Raw genomic sequence first — 17208 nt, 5'->3', positions numbered from 1 at the left:
CACTGTCACTCAGTAACCCCTCTCCCCCCCAGTGCCCTGTGTTACTGACTGTATCTCTCCTGATGTTAATCCAGCTCCCTCACACTGTCCCTCAGTAACCCCTCTCCCCCCCCCAGTGCCCTGTGTTACTGACTGTATCTCTCCTGATGTTAATCCAGCTCCCTCACACTGTCACTCAGTAACCCCTCTCCCCCCCCCAGTGCCCTGTGTTACTGACTGTATCTCTCCTGATGTTAATCCAGCTCCCTCACACTGTCCCTCAGTAACCCCTCTCCCCCCCCCAGTGCTCTGTGTTACTGACTGTATCTCTCCTGATGTTAATCCAGCTCCCTCACACTGTCACTCAGTAACCCCTCTCCCCCCCCCAGTGCCCTGTGTTACTGACTGTATCTCTCCTGATGTTAATCCAGCTCCCCCACACTGTCCCTCAGTAACCCCTCTCCCCCCCAGGGCCCTGTGTTACTGACTGTATCTCTCCTGATGTTAATCCAGCTCCCTCACACTGTCCCTCAGTAACCCCTCTCCCCCCCAGTGCCCTGTGTTACTGACTGTATCTCTCCTGATGTTAATCCAGCTCCCTCACACTGTCACTCAGTAACCCCTCCCCCCCCCCAGTGCCCTGTGTTACTGACTGTATCTCTCCTGATGTTAATCCAGCTCCCTCACACTGTCCCTCAGTAACCCCTCTCCCCCCCCCAGTGCCCTGTGTTACTGACTGTATCTCTCCTCATGTTAATCCAGCTCCCTCACACTGTCACTCAGTAACCCCTCTCCCCCCCAGGGCCCTGTGTTACTGACTGTATCTCTCCTGATGTTAATCCAGCTCCCTCACACTGTCCCTCAGTAACCCCTCTCCCCCCTCAGTGCCCTGTTTTACTGACTGTATCTCTCCTGATGTTAATCCAGCTCCCTCACACTGTCCCTCAGTAACCCCCCCCCCAGTGCCCTGTGTTACTGACTGTATCCCTACTGATGTTAATCCAGCTCCCTCACACTGTCCCTCAGTAACCCCTCTCCCCCGCCCAGTGCCCTGTGTTACTGACTGTATCTCTCCTGATGTTAATCCAGCTCCCCCACACTGTCCCTCAGTAACCCCTCTCCCCCCCAGTGCCCTGTGTTACTGACTGTATCTCTCCTGATGTTAATCCAGCTCCCTCACACTCTCCCTCAGTAACCCCTCTCCCCCCCAGTGCCCTGTGTTACTGACTGTATCTCTCCTGATGTTAATCCAGCTCCCTCACACTGTCACTCAGTAACCCCTCTCCCCCCAGTGCCCTGTGTTACTGACTGTATCTCTCCTGATGTTAATCCAGCTCCCTCACACTGTCCCTCAGTAACCCCTCTCCCCCCCCCCCCCCCCCCAGTGCCCTGTGTTACTGACTGTATCTCTCCTGATGTTAATCCAGCTCCCCCACACTGTCCCTCAGTAACCCCTCTCCCCCCCAGTGCCCTGTGTTACTGACTGTATCTCTCCTGATGTTAATCCAGCTCCCTCACACTGTCACTCAGTAACCTCTCCCCCCCCAGTGCCCTGTGTTATTGACTGTATCTCTCCTGATGTTAATCCAGCTCCCTCACACTGTCACTCAGTAACCTCTCCCCCCCCAGTGCCCTGTGTTACTGACTGTATCTCTCCTGATGTTAATCCAGCTCCCTCACACTGTCACTCAGTAACCCCTCTCCCCCCCCAGTGCCCTGTGTTACTGACTGTATCTCTCCTGATGTTAATCCAGCTCCCTCACACTGTCACTCAGTTACCCCTCTCCCCCCCAGTGCCCTGTGTTACTGACTGTATCTCTCCTGATGTTAATCCAGCTCCCTCACACTGTCCCTCAGTAACCCCTCTCCCCCCAGTGCCCTGTGTTACTGACTGTATCTCTCCTGATGTTAATCCAGCTCCCTCACACTGTCCCTCAGTAACCCCTCTCCCCCCCCAGGGCCCTGTGTTACTGACTGTATCTCTCCTGATGTTAATCCAGCTCCCTCACACTGTCCCTCAGTAACCCCTCTCCCCCCCCCCCCAGTGCCCTGTGTTACTGACTGTATCTCTCCTGATGTTAATCCAGCTCCCTCACACTGTCACTCAGTTACCCCTCTCCCCCCCAGTGCCCTGTGTTACTGACTGTATCTCTCCTGATGTTAATCCAGCTCCCTCACACTGTCACTCGGTAACCCCTCTCCCCCCCAGCACCCTGTGTTACTGACTGTATCTCTCCTGATGTTAATCCAGCTCCCTCACACTGTCCCTCAGTAACCCCTCTCCCCCCCAGTGCCCTGTGTTACTGACTGTATCTCTCCTGATGTTAATCCAGCTCCCCCACACTGTCACTCAGTAACCCCTCTCCCCCCCCAGTGCCCTGTGTTACTGACTGTATCTCTCCTGATGTTAATCCAGCTCCCTCACACTGTCACTCAGTAACCCCTCTCCCCCCCAGTACCCCGTGTTACTGACTGTATCTCTCCTGATGTTAATCCAGCTCCCTCACACTGTCCCTCAGTAACCCCTCTCCCCCCCAGTGCCCTGTGTTACTGACTGTATCTCTCCTGATGTTAATCCAGCTCCCTCACACTGTCACTCAGTAACCCCTCTCCCCCCCAGTGCCCTGTGTTACTGACTGTATCTCTCCTGATGTTAATCCAGCTCCCTCACACTGTCACTCAGTTACCCCTCTCCCCCCCAGTGCCCTGTGTTACTGACTGTATCTCTCCTGATGTTAATCCAGCTCCCTCACACTGTCCCTCAGTAACCCCTCTCCCCCCAGTGCCCTGTGTTACTGACTGTATCTCTCCTGATGTTAATCCAGCTCCCTCACACTGTCCCTCAGTAACCCCTCTCCCCCCCCAGGGCCCTGTGTTACTGACTGTATCTCTCCTGATGTTAATCCAGCTCCCTCACACTGTCCCTCAGTAACCCCTCTCCCCCCCCCCCTCCCAGTGCCCTGTGTTACTGACTGTATCTCTCCTGATGTTAATCCAGCTCCCTCACACTGTCACTCAGTTACCCCTCTCCCCCCCAGTGCCCTGTGTTACTGACTGTATCTCTCCTGATGTTAATCCAGCTCCCTCACACTGTCACTCAGTAACCCCTCTCCCCCCCAGCGCCCTGTGTTACTGACTGTATCTCTCCTGATGTTAATCCAGCTCCCTCACACTGTCCCTCAGTAACCCCTCTCCCCCCCAGTGCCCTGTGTTACTGACTGTATCTCTCCTGATGTTAATCCAGCTCCCCCACACTGTCACTCAGTAACCCCTCTCCCCCCCCAGTGCCCTGTGTTACTGACTGTATCTCTCCTGATGTTAATCCAGCTCCCTCACACTGTCACTCAGTAACCCCTCTCCCCCCCAGTACCCTGTGTTACTGACTGTATCTCTCCTGATGTTAATCCAGCTCCCTCACACTGTCCCTCAGTAACCCCTCTCCCTCCCAGTGCCCTGTGTTACTGACTGTATCTCTCCTGATGTTAATCCAGCTCCCTCACACTGTCACTCAGTAACCCCTCTCCCCCCCAGTGCCCTGTGTTACTGACTGTATCTCTCCTGATGTTAATCCAGCTCCCTCACACGGTCACTCAGTCACCCCTCTCCCCCCCCAGTGCCCTGTGTTACTGACTGTATCTCTCCTGATGTTAATCCAGCTCCCTCACACGGTCACTCAGTAACCCCTCTCCCCCCCCAGTGCCCTGTGTTACTGACTGTATCTCTCCTGATGTTAATCCAGCTCCCTCACACTGTCCCTCAGTAACCCCTCTCCCCCCCCAGTGCCCTGTGTTACTGACTGTATCTCTCCTGATGTTAATCCAGCTCCCTCACACTGTCACTCAGTAACCCCTCTCCCCCCCCCCAGTGCCCTGTGTTACTGACTGTATCTCTCCTGATGTTAATCCAGCTCCCTCACACTGTCACTCAGTAACCTCTCCCCCCCCAGTGCCCTGTGTTACTGACTGTATCTCTCCTGATGTTAATCCAGCTCCCTCACACTGTCACTCAGTAACCTCTCCCCCCCCAGTGCCCTGTGTTACTGACTGTATCTCTCCTGATGTTAATCCAGCTCCCTCACACTGTCACTCAGTAACCCCTCTCCCCCCCGAGTGCCCTGTGTTACTGACTGTATCTCTCCTCATGTTAATCCAGCTCCCTCACACTGTCACTCAGTAACCCCTCTCCCCCCCAGGGCCCTGTGTTACTGACTGTATCTCTCCTGATGTTAATCTGGCTCCCTCACACTGTCCCTCAGTAACCCCTCTCCCCCCTCAGTGCCCTGTTTTACTGACTGTATCTCTCCTGATGTTAATCCAGCTCCCTCACACTGTCCCTCAGTAACCCCCCCCCCAGTGCCCTGTGTTACTGACTGTATCCCTACTGATGTTAATCCAGCTCCCTCACACTGTCCCTCAGTAACCCCTCTCCCCCGCCCAGTGCCCTGTGTTACTGACTGTATCTCTCCTGATGTTAATCCAGCTCCCTCACACTGTCACTCAGTAACCCCTCTCCCCCCCCCCAGTGCCCTGTGTTACTGACTGTATCTTTCCTGATGTTAATCCAGCTCCCTCACACTGTCCCTCAGTAACCCCTCTCCCCCCCAGTGCCCTGTGTTACTGACTGTATCTCTCCTGATGTTAATCCAGCTCCCTCACACTGTCCCTCAGTAACCCCTCTCCCCCCCCCCCCCAGTGCCCTGTGTTACTGACTGTATCTCTCCTGATGTTAATCCAGCTCCCCCACACTGTCCCTCAGTAACCCCTCTCCCCCCCAGTGCCCTGTGTTACTGACTGTATCTCTCCTGATGTTAATCCAGCTCCCTCACACTGTCACTCAGTAACCTCTCCCCCCCCAGTGCCCTGTGTTACTGACTGTATCTCTCCTGATGTTAATCCAGCTCCCTCACACTGTCACTCAGTAACCTCTCCCCCCCCAGTGCCCTGTGTTACTGACTGTATCTCTCCTGATGTTAATCCAGCTCCCTCACACTGTCACTCAGTAACCCCTCTCCCCCCCCAGTGCCCTGTGTTACTGACTGTATCTCTCCTGATGTTAATCCAGCTCCCTCACACTGTCACTCAGTTACCCCTCTCCCCCCCAGTGCCCTGTGTTACTGACTGTATCTCTCCTGATGTTAATCCAGCTCCCTCACACTGTCCCTCAGTAACCCCTCTCCCCCCAGTGCCCTGTGTTACTGACTGTATCTCTCCTGATGTTAATCCAGCTCCCTCACACTGTCCCTCAGTAACCCCTCTCCCCCCCCAGGGCCCTGTGTTACTGACTGTATCTCTCCTGATGTTAATCCAGCTCCCTCACACTGTCCCTCAGTAACCCCTCTCCCCCCCCCCCCCCAGTGCCCTGTGTTACTGACTGTATCTCTCCTGATGTTAATCCAGCTCCCTCACACTGTCACTCAGTTACCCCTCTCCCCCCCAGTGCCCTGTGTTACTGACTGTATCTCTCCTGATGTTAATCCAGCTCCCTCACACTGTCACTCGGTAACCCCTCTCCCCCCCAGCGCCCTGTGTTACTGACTGTATCTCTCCTGATGTTAATCCAGCTCCCTCACACTGTCCCTCAGTAACCCCTCTCCCCCCCAGTGCCCTGTGTTACTGACTGTATCTCTCCTGATGTTAATCCAGCTCCCCCACACTGTCACTCAGTAACCCCTCTCCCCCCCCAGTGCCCTGTGTTACTGACTGTATCTCTCCTGATGTTAATCCAGCTCCCTCACACTGTCACTCAGTAACCCCTCTCCCCCCCAGTACCCTGTGTTACTGACTGTATCTCTCCTGATGTTAATCCAGCTCCCTCACACTGTCCCTCAGTAACCCCTCTCCCCCCCAGTGCCCTGTGTTACTGACTGTATCTCTCCTGATGTTAATCCAGCTCCCTCACACTGTCACTCAGTAACCCCTCTCCCCCCCAGTGCCCTGTGTTACTGACTGTATCTCTCCTGATGTTAATCCAGCTCCCTCACACTGTCACTCAGTTACCCCTCTCCCCCCCCAGTGCCCTGTGTTACTGACTGTATCTCTCCTGATGTTAATCCAGCTCCCTCACACTGTCCCTCAGTAACCCCTCTCCCCCCAGTGCCCTGTGTTACTGACTGTATCTCTCCTGATGTTAATCCAGCTCCCTCACACTGTCCCTCAGTAACCCCTCTCCCCCCCCAGGGCCCTGTGTTACTGACTGTATCTCTCCTGATGTTAATCCAGCTCCCTCACACTGTCCCTCAGTCACCCCTCTCCCCCCCCCCTCCCAGTGCCCTGTGTTACTGACTGTATCTCTCCTGATGTTAATCCAGCTCCCTCACACTGTCACTCAGTAACCCCTCTCCCCCCCCAGTGCCCTGTGTTACTGACTGTATCTCTCCTGATGTTAATCCAGCTCCCTCACACTGTCACTCAGTTACCCCTCTCCCCCCCAGTGCCCTGTGTTACTGACTGTATCTCTCCTGATGTTAATCCAGCTCCCTCACACTGTCACTCAGTAACCCCTCTCCCCCCCAGCGCCCTGTGTTACTGACTGTATCTCTCCTGATGTTAATCCAGCTCCCTCACACTGTCCCTCAGTAACCCCTCTCCCCCCCAGTGCCCTGTGTTACTGACTGTATCTCTCCTGATGTTAATCCAGCTCCCCCACACTGTCACTCAGTAACCCCTCTCCCCCCCCAGTGCCCTGTGTTACTGACTGTATCTCTCCTGATGTTAATCCAGCTCCCTCACACTGTCACTCAGTAACCCCTCTTCCCCCCAGTACCCTGTGTTACTGACTGTATCTCTCCTGATGTTAATCCAGCTCCCTCACACTGTCCCTCAGTAACCCCTCTCCCCCCCAGTGCCCTGTGTTACTGACTGTATCTCTCCTGATGTTAATCCAGCTCCCTCACACTGTCACTCAGTAACCCCTCTCCCCCCCAGTGCCCTGTGTTACTGACTGTATCTCTCCTGATGTTCATCCAGCTCCCTCACACGGTCACTCAGTCACCCCTCTCCCCCCCCAGTGCCCTGTGTTACTGACTGTATCTCTCCTGATGTTAATCCAGCTCCCTCACACGGTCACTCAGTAACCCCTCTCCCCCCCCAGTGCCCTGTGTTACTGACTGTATCTCTCCTGATGTTAATCCAGCTCCCTCACACTGTCCCTCAGTAACCCCTCTCCCCCCCCAGTGCCCTGTGTTACTGACTGTATCTCTCCTGATGTTAATCCAGCTCCCTCACACTGTCACTCAGTAACCCCTCTCCCCCCCCCAGTGCCCTGTGTTACTGACTGTATCTCTCATGATGTTAATCCAGCTCCCTCACACTGTCAATCAGTAATTGGTCTTGTACAGTTAACCTTCTCCTGTTCCGGTGTCACTGACTTAGGACAGGCTAGAGAAGGGGGCCGAATGGCTACCCTCCTGATCCTGTGGGACAGGCCGGGGAACCTGATGGTTCCTCCAGGTTCTCTGATGGACCTCCCTCAGACCCCCTGTCTCTCTCACCTCGTTGACGTCTCGACGCATTCCTTCAGTCGCCAGTCCATGATGTAGCCAATGAGGGGAGAAGTGAACAAGCACAGCAGCTGAAGGATCCCAAAAATGGACGAATAGAAGTTCACTGAAAGTAAAGAGAGGGGCAAGTGAACTTGGCTGCTCTCCCCATGTGCCTCAGGATCACCAGGAGCTGTAATGACAGGCGGTGGCCACCAGATGCCCCTAGAGATCCACCGAGCAAACCAACCTCTCTCTGCTGGCCGCTCCCAGGAACTGCAGGGGCCCCATCCTCTTAAAGGGGCAGGCCCCACAACGCCAAGGGCTGGCAAACATTTTTCTCACACTCCACCCTTTGCGCGTCTGTCAGAACCTGTCTCCTCCTCGTTCCCTTTTACCAGCGCGAACGGCATCTCCTGATATAGTCTGTCCCCTCTGACATATTTCTGCACCACCCCCACCCACCCCCGCCCCCCAAACCCCCACCCCCCCCTTGCCCTCCACTCTGAGGGGAACGGTTCCAGATTCTACAATCCGCAGGGATAACGGTGCCCCACAGAGTGAGATCACACACAAAACGTTCCAATAACACTGGCACTGGGCCGAGACATCACACTGCCTCTTCTCACTCGGCCCCCCGAGCACCATCACATCGTCAGGCTTACCAATATCCCCGGCTTCGTCCAGTAATTCCGTGGAATCTGCAAACGGAAATAGAAATTCCATGAGGACAGGCCATTCAAAGGTGAATGGTCACACGATCACAGCGTGCCTTCTATATTAGCACACAGTCCCCTCACCCCACACCCAACCTCCCTCTCTCTCTCTATCAGGGAGATATCTGTACACTGACTGGTGTCTCTCAGTCCCCTCTCTCTCTCAGGGAGATATCTGTACACTGACTGGTGTCTCTCAGTCCCCTCTCTCTCAGGGAGATATCTGTACACTGACTGGTGTCTCTCAGTCCCCTCTCTCTCTCAGGGAGATATCTGTACACTGACTGGGTCTCTCAGTCCCCTCTCTCTCAGGGAGATATCTGTACACTGACTGGTGTCTCTCAGTCCTCTCTCTCTCTCTCTCAGGGAGATATCTGTACACTGACTGGCGTCTCTCAGTCCCCCCTCTCTCAGGGAGATATCTGTACACTGACTGGTGTCTCTCAGTCCCCTCTCTCTCTCAGGGAGATATCTGTACACTGACTGGTGTCTCTCAGTCCCCCCTCTCTCAGGGAGATATCTGTACACTGACTGGTGTCTCTCAGTCCCCTCTCTCTCTCAGGGAGATATCTGTACACTGACTGGTGTCTCTCAGTCCCCCCTCTCCCTCAGGGAGATATCTGTACACTGACTGGTGACTCTCAGTCCCCTCTCCCTCAGGGAGATATCTGTACACTGACTGGTGTCTCACAGTCCCCTCTCTCTCTCTCAGGGAGATATCTGTACACTGACTGGTGTCTCTCAGTCCCCTCTCTCAGGGAGATATCTGTACACTGACTGGGGTCTCTCAGTCCCCTCTCTCTCAGGGAGATATCTGTACACTGACTGGTGTCTCTCAGTCCTCTCTCTCTCTCAGGGAGATATCTGTACACTGACTGGTGTCTCTCAGTCCTCTCTCTCTCTCTCAGGGAGATATCTGTACACTGACTGGTGTCTCTCAGTCCCCTCTCTCTCTCTCAGGGAGATATCTGTACACTGACTGGTGTCTCTCAGTCCCCTCTCTCTCAGGGAGATATCTGTACACTGACTGGTGTCTCTCAGTCCCCTCTCTCTCTCTCAGGGAGATATCTGTACACTGACTGGTGTCTCTCAGTCCCCTCTCTCTCAGGGAGATATCTGTACACTGACTGGTGTCTCTCAGTACCCTCTCTCTCTCTCTCAGGGAGATATCTGTACACTGACTGGTGTCTCTCAGTCCCCTCTCTCTCAGGGAGATATCTGTACACTGACTGGTGTCTCTCAGTCCCCTCTCTCTCTCTCAGGGAGATATCTGTACACTGACTGGTGTCTCTCAGTCCCCTCTCTCTCAGGGAGATATCTGTACACTGACTGGTGTCTCTCAGTCTCTCTCTCTCAGGGAGATATCTGTACACTGACTGGTGTCTCTCAGTCCCCTCTCTCTCTCAGGGAGATATCTGTACACTGACTGGGTCTCTCAGTCCCCTCTCTCTCAGGGAGATATCTGTACACTGACTGGTGTCTCTCAGTCCCCTCTCTCAGGGAGATATCTGTACACTGATTGGTGTCTCTCAGTCCCATCTCTCTCTCAGGGAGATATCTGTACACTGACTGGTGTCTCTCAGTCTCTCTCTCTCAGGGAGATATCTGTACACTGACTGGTGTCTCTCTCAGTCCCCTCTCTCTCTCTCTCAGGGAGATATCTCTACACTGACTGGTGTCTCTCAGTCCTTCTGTCCCTCAGGGAGATATCTGTACACTGACTGGGTCTTTCAGTCCCCTCTCTCTCAGGGAGATATCTGTACACTGACTGGTGTCTCTCAGTCCCCTCTCTCAGGGAGATATCTGTACACTGATTGGTGTCTCTCAGTCCCCTCTCTCTCTCAGGGAGATATCTGTACACTGACTGGTGTCTCTCAGTCCCCTCTCTCTCTCTCAGGGAGATATCTGTACACTGACTGGTGTCTCTCAGTCCCCTCTCTCTCTCTCAGGGAGATATCTGTACACTGACTGGTATCTCGCAGTCCCCTCTCTCAGGGAGATATCTGTACACTGATTGGTGTCTCTCAGTCCCCTCTCTCTCTCTCAGGGAGATATCTATACACTGACTGGTGTCTCTCAGTCCCCTCTCTCTCAGGGAGATATCTGTACACTGACTGGTGTCTCTCAGTCCCCTCTCTCTCTCTCAGGGAGATATCTGTACACTGACTGGGATCTCTCAGTCCCCTCTCTCTCTCAGGGAGATATCTGTACACTGACTGGTGTCTCTCAGTCCCCTCTCTCTCAGGGAGATATCTGTACACTGACTGGTGTCTCTCAGTCTCATCTCTCTCTCAGGGAGATATCTGTACACTGACTGGTGTCTCTCAGTCCCCTCTCTCTCTCAGGGAGATATCTGTACACTGACTGGTGTCTCTCTCAGTCCCCTCTCTCTCTCTCTCAGGGAGATATCTGTACACTGACTGGTGTCTCTCAGTCCTTCTGTCCCTCAGGGAGATATCTGTACACTGACTGGGTCTTTCAGTCCCCTCTCTCTCAGGGAGATATCTGTACACTGACTGGTGTCTCTCAGTCCCCTCTCTCAGGGAGATATCTGTACACTGATTGGTGTCTCTCAGTCCCCTCTCTCTCTCAGGGAGATATCTGTACACTGACTGGTGTCTCTCAGTCCCCTCTCTCTCTCTCAGGGAGATATCTGTGCACTGACTGGTGTCTCTCAGTCCCCTCTCTCTCTCTCAGGGAGATATCTGTTCACTGACTGGTATCTCTCAGTCCCCTCTCTCAGGGAGATATCTGTACACTGATTGGTGTCTCTGAGTCCCCTCTCTCTCTCAGGGAGATATCTATACACTGACTGGTGTCTCTCAGTCCCCTCTCTCTCTCAGGGAGATATCTGTACACTGACTGGTGTCTGGCAGTTCCCTCTCTCTCAGGGAGATACCCGAACACTGACTGGTGTCTCTCAGTCCCCTCCCTCTCTCAGGGTGATATCTGTACACTGACTGGTGTCTCTCAGTCCCCTCTCTCTCTCTCACGGAGATATCTGTACACTGACTGGGGTCTCTCAGTCCCCTCTCTCTCAGGGTGATATCTGTACACTGACTGGTGTCTCTCAGTCCCCTCTCTCTCAGGGAGATATCTGTACACTGACTGGTGTCTCTCAGTCCCCTCTCTCTCTCTCAGGGAGATATCTGTACACTGACTGGGGTCTCTCAGTCCCCTCTCTCTCAGGGAGATATCTGTACACTGACTGGGGTCTCTCAGTCCTCTCTCCCTCAGGGAGATATCTGTACACTGACTGGGGTCTCTCAGTCCCCTTTCTCTCTCAGGGAGATATCTGTACACTGACTGGTGTCTCTCAGTCCCCTCTCTCTCTCAGGGAGATATCTGTACACTGACTGGTGTCTCTCAGTCCCCTCTCTCTCAGGGAGATATCTGTACGCTGACTGGTGTCTCTCAGTCCTTCTGTCCCTCAGGGAGATATCTGTACACTGACTGGGTCTTTCAGTCCCCTCACTCTCTCTCTCTCTCAGGGAGATATCTGTACACTGACTGGTGTCTCTCAGTCCCCCCTCTCTCTCAGGGCGATATCTGTACACTGACTGGTGTCTCTCAGTCCCCTCTCTCTCTCAGGGAGATATCTGTACACTGACTGGTGTCTCTCAGTCCCCTCTCTCTCTCTCAGGGAGATATCTGTACATTGACTGGTGTCTCTCAGTCCGCCTCTCTCTCTCAGGGAGATATCTGTACACTGACTGGTGTCTCTCAGTCCCCTCTCTCTCTCAGGGAGATATCTATACACTGGCTGGTGTCTCTCAGTCCCCTCTCTCTCAGGGAGATATCTGTACACTGACTGGTGACTCTCAGTCCCCTCTCCCTCAGGGAGATATCTGTACACTGACTGGTGTCTCTCAGTCCCCTCTCTCTCTCAGGGAGATATCTGTACACTGACTGGTGTCTCTCAGTCCCCTCTCTCTCTCTCAGGGAGATATCTGTACACTGACTGGGGTCTCTCAGTCCCCTCTCTCTCAGGGAGATATCTGTACACTGATTGGTGTCTCTCAGTCCCCTCTCTCTCAGGGAGATATCTGTACACTGACTGGTGTCTCTCAGTCCCCTCTCTCTCAGGGAGATATCTGTACACTGACTGGTGTCTCTCAGTCCCCTCTCTCTCTCAGGGAGATATCTGTACACTGACTGGTGTCTCTCAGTCCCCCTCTCTCTCACGGAGATATCTGTACACTGACTGGTGTCTCTCAGTCAACTCTCTCTCTCAGGGAGATATCAGTACACTGACTGGTGTCTCTCAGTCCTTCTGTCCCTCAGGGAGATATCTGTACACTGACTGGGTCTCTCAGTCCCCTCTCTCTCAGGGAGATATCTGTACACTGACTGGTGTCTCTCAGTCCCCTCTCTCAGGGAGATATCTGTACACTGATTGGTGTCTCTCAGTCCCCTCTCTCTCTCAGGGAGATATCTGTACACTGACTGCTGTCTCTCAGTCCCCTCTCTCTCTCTCAGGGAGATATCTGTACACTGACTGGTGTCTCTCAGTCCCCTCTCTCTCTCTCAGGGAGATATCTGTACACTGACTGGTATCTCTCAGTCCCCTCTCTCAGGGAGATATCTGTACACTGATTGGTGTCTCTCAGTCCCCTCTCTCTCTCAGGGAGATATCTGTACACTGACTGGTGTCTCTCAGTCCCCTCTCTCTCTCAGGGAGATATCTGTACACTGACTGGTGTCTCTCAGTCCCCTCTCTCTCAGGGAGATACCCGAACACTGACTGGTATCTCTCAGTCCCCTCTCTCTCTCTCAGGGAGATATCTGTACACTGACTGGTGTCTCTCAGTCCCCTCTCTCTCTCAGGGAGATATCTGTACACTGACTGGTGTCTCTCAGTCTCTCTCTCTCAGGGAGATATCTGTACACTGACTGGTGTCTCTCAGTCCCCTCTCTCTCTCAGGGTGATATCTGTACACTGACTGGTGTCTCTCAGTCCCCTCTCTCTCTCTCAGGGAGATATCTGTACACTGACTGGGGTCTCTCAGTCCCCTCTCTCTCAGGGTGATATCTGTACACTGACTGGTGTCTCTCAGTCCCCTCTCTCTCAGGGAGATATCTGTACACTGACTGGTGTCTCTCAGTCCCCTCTCTCTCTCCCAGGGAGATATCTGTACACTGACTGGTGTCTCTCAGTCCCCTCTCTCTCAGGGAGATATCTGTACATTGACTGGGGTCTCTCAGTCCTCTCTCCCTCAGGGAGATATCTGTACACTGACTGGGGACTCTCAGTCCCCTTTCTCTCTCAGGGAGATAACTGTACACTGACTGGTGTCTCTCAGTCCCCTCTCTCTCTCAGGGAGATATCTGTACACTGACTGGTGTCTCTCAGTCCCCTCACTCTCTCTCTCTCTCAGGGAGATATCTGTACACTGACTGGTGTCTCTCAGTCCCCCCTCTCTCTCAGGGCGATATCTGTACACTGACTGGTGTCTCTCAGTCCCCTCTCTCTCAGGGAGATATCTGTACACTGACTGGTGTCTCTCAGTCCCCTCTCTCTCAGGGAGATATCTGTACGCTGACTGGTGTCTCTCAGTCCCCCTCTCTCTCAGGGAGATATCTGTACACTGACTGGTGTCTCTCAGTCCCCTCTCTCTCTCAGGGAGATATCTGTACATTGACTGGTGTCTCTCAGTCCCCCTCTCTCTCTCAGGGAGATATCTGTACACTGACTGGTGTCTCTCAGTCCCCTCTCTCTCTCAGGGAGATATCTGTACACTGGCTGGTGTCTCTCAGTCCCCTCTCTCTCAGGGAGATATCTGTACACTGACTGGTGACTCTCAGTCCCCTCTCTCTCAGGGAGATATCTGTACACTGACTGGTGTCTCTCAGTCCCCTCTCTCTCTCTCAGGGAGATATCTGTACACTGACTGGGGTCTCTCAGTCCCCTCTCTCTCAGGGAGATATCTGTACACTGATTGGTGTCTCTCAGTCCCCTCTCTCTCAGGGAGATATCTGTACACTGACTGGTGTCTCTCAGTCCCCTCTCTCTCAGGGAGATATCTGTACACTGACTGGTGTCTCTCAGTCCCCTCTCTCTCTCAGGGAGATATCTGTACACTGACTGGTGTCTCTCAGTCCCCCTCTCTCTCACGGAGATATCTGTACACTGACTGGTGTCTCTCAGTCCCCTCTCTCTCTCAGGGAGATATCAGGACATTGACTGGTGTCTCTCAGTCCCCTCTCTCAGGGAGATAGCTGTACACTGATTGGTGTCTCTCAGTCCCCTCTCTCTCTCAGGGAGATATCTGTACACTGACTGGTGTCTCTCAGTCCCCTCTCTCTCAGGGAGATATCTGTACACTGACTGGTGTCTCTCAGTCCCCTCTCTCTCTCAGGGAGATATCTGTACACTAATTGGTGTCTCTCAGTCCCCTCTCTCTCAGGGAGATATCTGTACACTGACTGGTGTCTCTCAGTCTCTCACTCTCAGGGAGATATCTGTACACTGACTGGTGTCTCTCAGTCCCCTCTCGCTCTCAGGGAGATATCTGTACACTGACTGGTGTCTCTCAGTCCCCTCTCTCTCTCAGGGAGATATCTGTACACTGACTGGTGTCTCTCTCAGTCCCCTCTCTCTCTCTCTCAGGGAGATATCTGTACACTGACTGGTGTCTTTCAGTATCCTCTCTCTCTCAGGGAGATAGCTGTACACTGACTGGTGTCTCTCAGTCCCCTCTCTCTCTATCAGGGAGATATCTGTACACTGACTGGTGTCTCTCAGTCCCCTCTGTCTCTCAGGGAGATACCTGAACACTGACTGGTGTCTCTCAGTCCCCTCTCTCTCAGGGAGATATCTGTACACTGACTGGTGTCTCTCAGTCCTCTCTCTCTCAGGGAGATATCTGTACACTGACTGGTGTCTCTCAGTCCCCTCTCTCTCAGGGAGATATCTGTACACTGACTGGTGTCTCTCAGTCCCCTCTCTCTCTCTCAGGGAGATATCTGTACACTGACTGGTGTCTCTCAGTCCCCTCTCTCTCTCAGGGAGATATCTGTACACTGACTGGTGTCTCTCAGTCCCCTCTCTCCCTCAGGGAGATATCTGTACACTGACTGGTGTCTCTCAGTCCCCTCTCTCTCTCAGGGAGATATCTGTACACTGACTGGTGTCTCTCAGTCCCCTCTCTCTCTCAGGGAGATATCTGTACACTGACTGGGGTCTCTCAGTCCCCTCTCTCTCAGGGAGATATCTGTACACTGACTGGTGTCTCTCAGACCCCTCTCTCTCAGGGAGATATCTGTACACTGACTGGTGTCTCTCAGTCCCCTCTCTCTCTCAGGGAGATATCTGTACACTGACTGGTGTCTCTCAGTCCCCCTCTCTCTCAGGGAGATATCTGTACACTGACTGGTGTCTCTCAGTCCCCACCCTCTCTCTCAGGGAGATATCTGTACTCTGACTGGTGTCTCTCAATCCCCTCTCTCAGGGAGATATCTGTACACTGACTGGTGTCTCTCAGTCCCCTCTCTCTCTCAGGGAGATATCTGTACACTGACTGGTGTCTCTCAGTCCCCTCTCTCTCTCAGGGAGATATCTGTACACTGATTGGAGTCTCTCAGTCCCCTCTCTCTCAGGGAGATATCTGTACACTGACTGGTGTCTCTCAGTCCCCTCTCTCTCTCAGGGAGATATCTGTACACTGATTGGTGTCTCTCAGTCCCCTCTCTCTCAGGGAGATATCTGTACACTGACTGGTGTCTCTCAGTCTCTCTCTCTCAGGGAGATACCTGTACACTGACTGGTGTCTCTCTCAGTCCCCTCTCTCTCTCTCTCAGGGAGAGATCTGTACACTGACTGGTGTCTCTCAGTCCCCTCTCTCTCTCAGGGAGATGTCTGTACACTGACTGGTGTCTCTCAGTCCCCTCTCTCTCTCAGGGAGATATCTGTACACTGACTGGTGTCTCTCAGTCTCTCTCTCTCAGGGAGATATCTGTACACTGACTGGTGTCTCTCTCAGTCCCCTCTCTCTCTCTCTCAGGGAGATATCTGTACACTGACTGGTGTCTCTCAGTCCCCTCTCTCTCAGGGAGATATCTGTACACTGACTGGTGTCTCTCAGTCCCCTCTCTCTCTCTCAGGGAGATATCTGTACCCTGACTGGTGTCTCTCAGTCCCCTCTCTCTCTCTCAGGGAGATATCTGTACACTGACTGGTGTCTCTCAGTCCCCTCTCTCTCTCAGGGAGATATCTGTACACTGACTGGGTCTCTCAGTCTCTCTCTCTCAGGGAGATATCTGTACACTGACTGGTGTCTCTCAGTCCCCTCTCTCTCTCAGGGTGATATCTGTACACTGACTGGTGTCTCTCAGTCCCCTCTCTCTCTCTCAGGGAGATATCTATACACTGACTGGGGTCTCTCAGTCCCCTCTCAATCAGGGAGAGGTCTGTACACTGACTGGTGTCTCTCAGTCCCCCCTCTCTCAGGGAGATATCTGTACACTGACTGGTGTCTCTCAGTCCCCTCTCTCTCTCTCAGGGAGATATCTATACACTGACTGGGGTCTCTCAGTCCCCTCTCTCTCTCTCAGGGAGATATCTGTACACTGACTGGTGTCTCTCAGTCCCCTCTCTCTCAGGGAGATATCTGTACACCGAATGGTGTCTCTCAGTCCCCTCTCTCTCAGGGAGATATCTGTACACTGACTGGTGTCTCTCAGTCCCCTCTCTCTCAGGGAGATATCTGTACACTGACTGGTGTCTCTCAGTCCCCTCTCTCTCAGGGAGATATCTGTACTCTGACTGGTGTCTCTCAGTCCCCTCTCTCTCAGAGAGATATCTGTACACTGACTGGTGTCTCTCAGTCCCCTCTCTCTCTCAGGGAGATATCTGTACACTGACTGGTGTCTCTCAGTCCCCCTCTCTCTCACGGAGATATCTGTACACTGACTGGTGTCTCTCAGTCCCCTCTCTCTCTCAGGGAGATATCTGTACATTGACTGGTGTCTCTCAGTCCCCTCTCTCACGGAGATATCTGTGCACTGATTGGTGTCTCTCAGTCCCCTCTCTCTCTC

At 53.4% G+C, this 17208-nt stretch overlaps 1 protein-coding gene across 3 annotated transcripts in view; it reads right to left on the bottom strand.

Annotated features, from left to right (window-relative positions):
• The window catches only part of LOC140468568 (large neutral amino acids transporter small subunit 3-like), a 98568-nt gene that overhangs the window by 22132 nt on the left and 59228 nt on the right, over nucleotides 1-17208 (bottom strand). For all 3 annotated transcript variants that reach the window (XM_072564661.1, XM_072564662.1, XM_072564663.1), the window contains exons 10-11: nucleotides 8122-8157; nucleotides 7469-7583 (exon numbers count right to left, since the gene is read on the bottom strand). In XM_072564661.1, coding sequence (XP_072420762.1) covers nucleotides 7469-7583; nucleotides 8122-8157 — 151 coding nt within the window. The remainder of the gene's footprint in view (nucleotides 1-7468; nucleotides 7584-8121; nucleotides 8158-17208) is intronic.

The sequence above is a fragment of the Chiloscyllium punctatum genome, chromosome 47, assembly GCF_047496795.1.
Source record: "Chiloscyllium punctatum isolate Juve2018m chromosome 47, sChiPun1.3, whole genome shotgun sequence".
In the NCBI taxonomy this organism is placed as follows: domain Eukaryota; kingdom Metazoa; phylum Chordata; class Chondrichthyes; order Orectolobiformes; family Hemiscylliidae; genus Chiloscyllium; species Chiloscyllium punctatum.
This window is presented reverse-complemented; position numbering and strand designations above follow the sequence as displayed.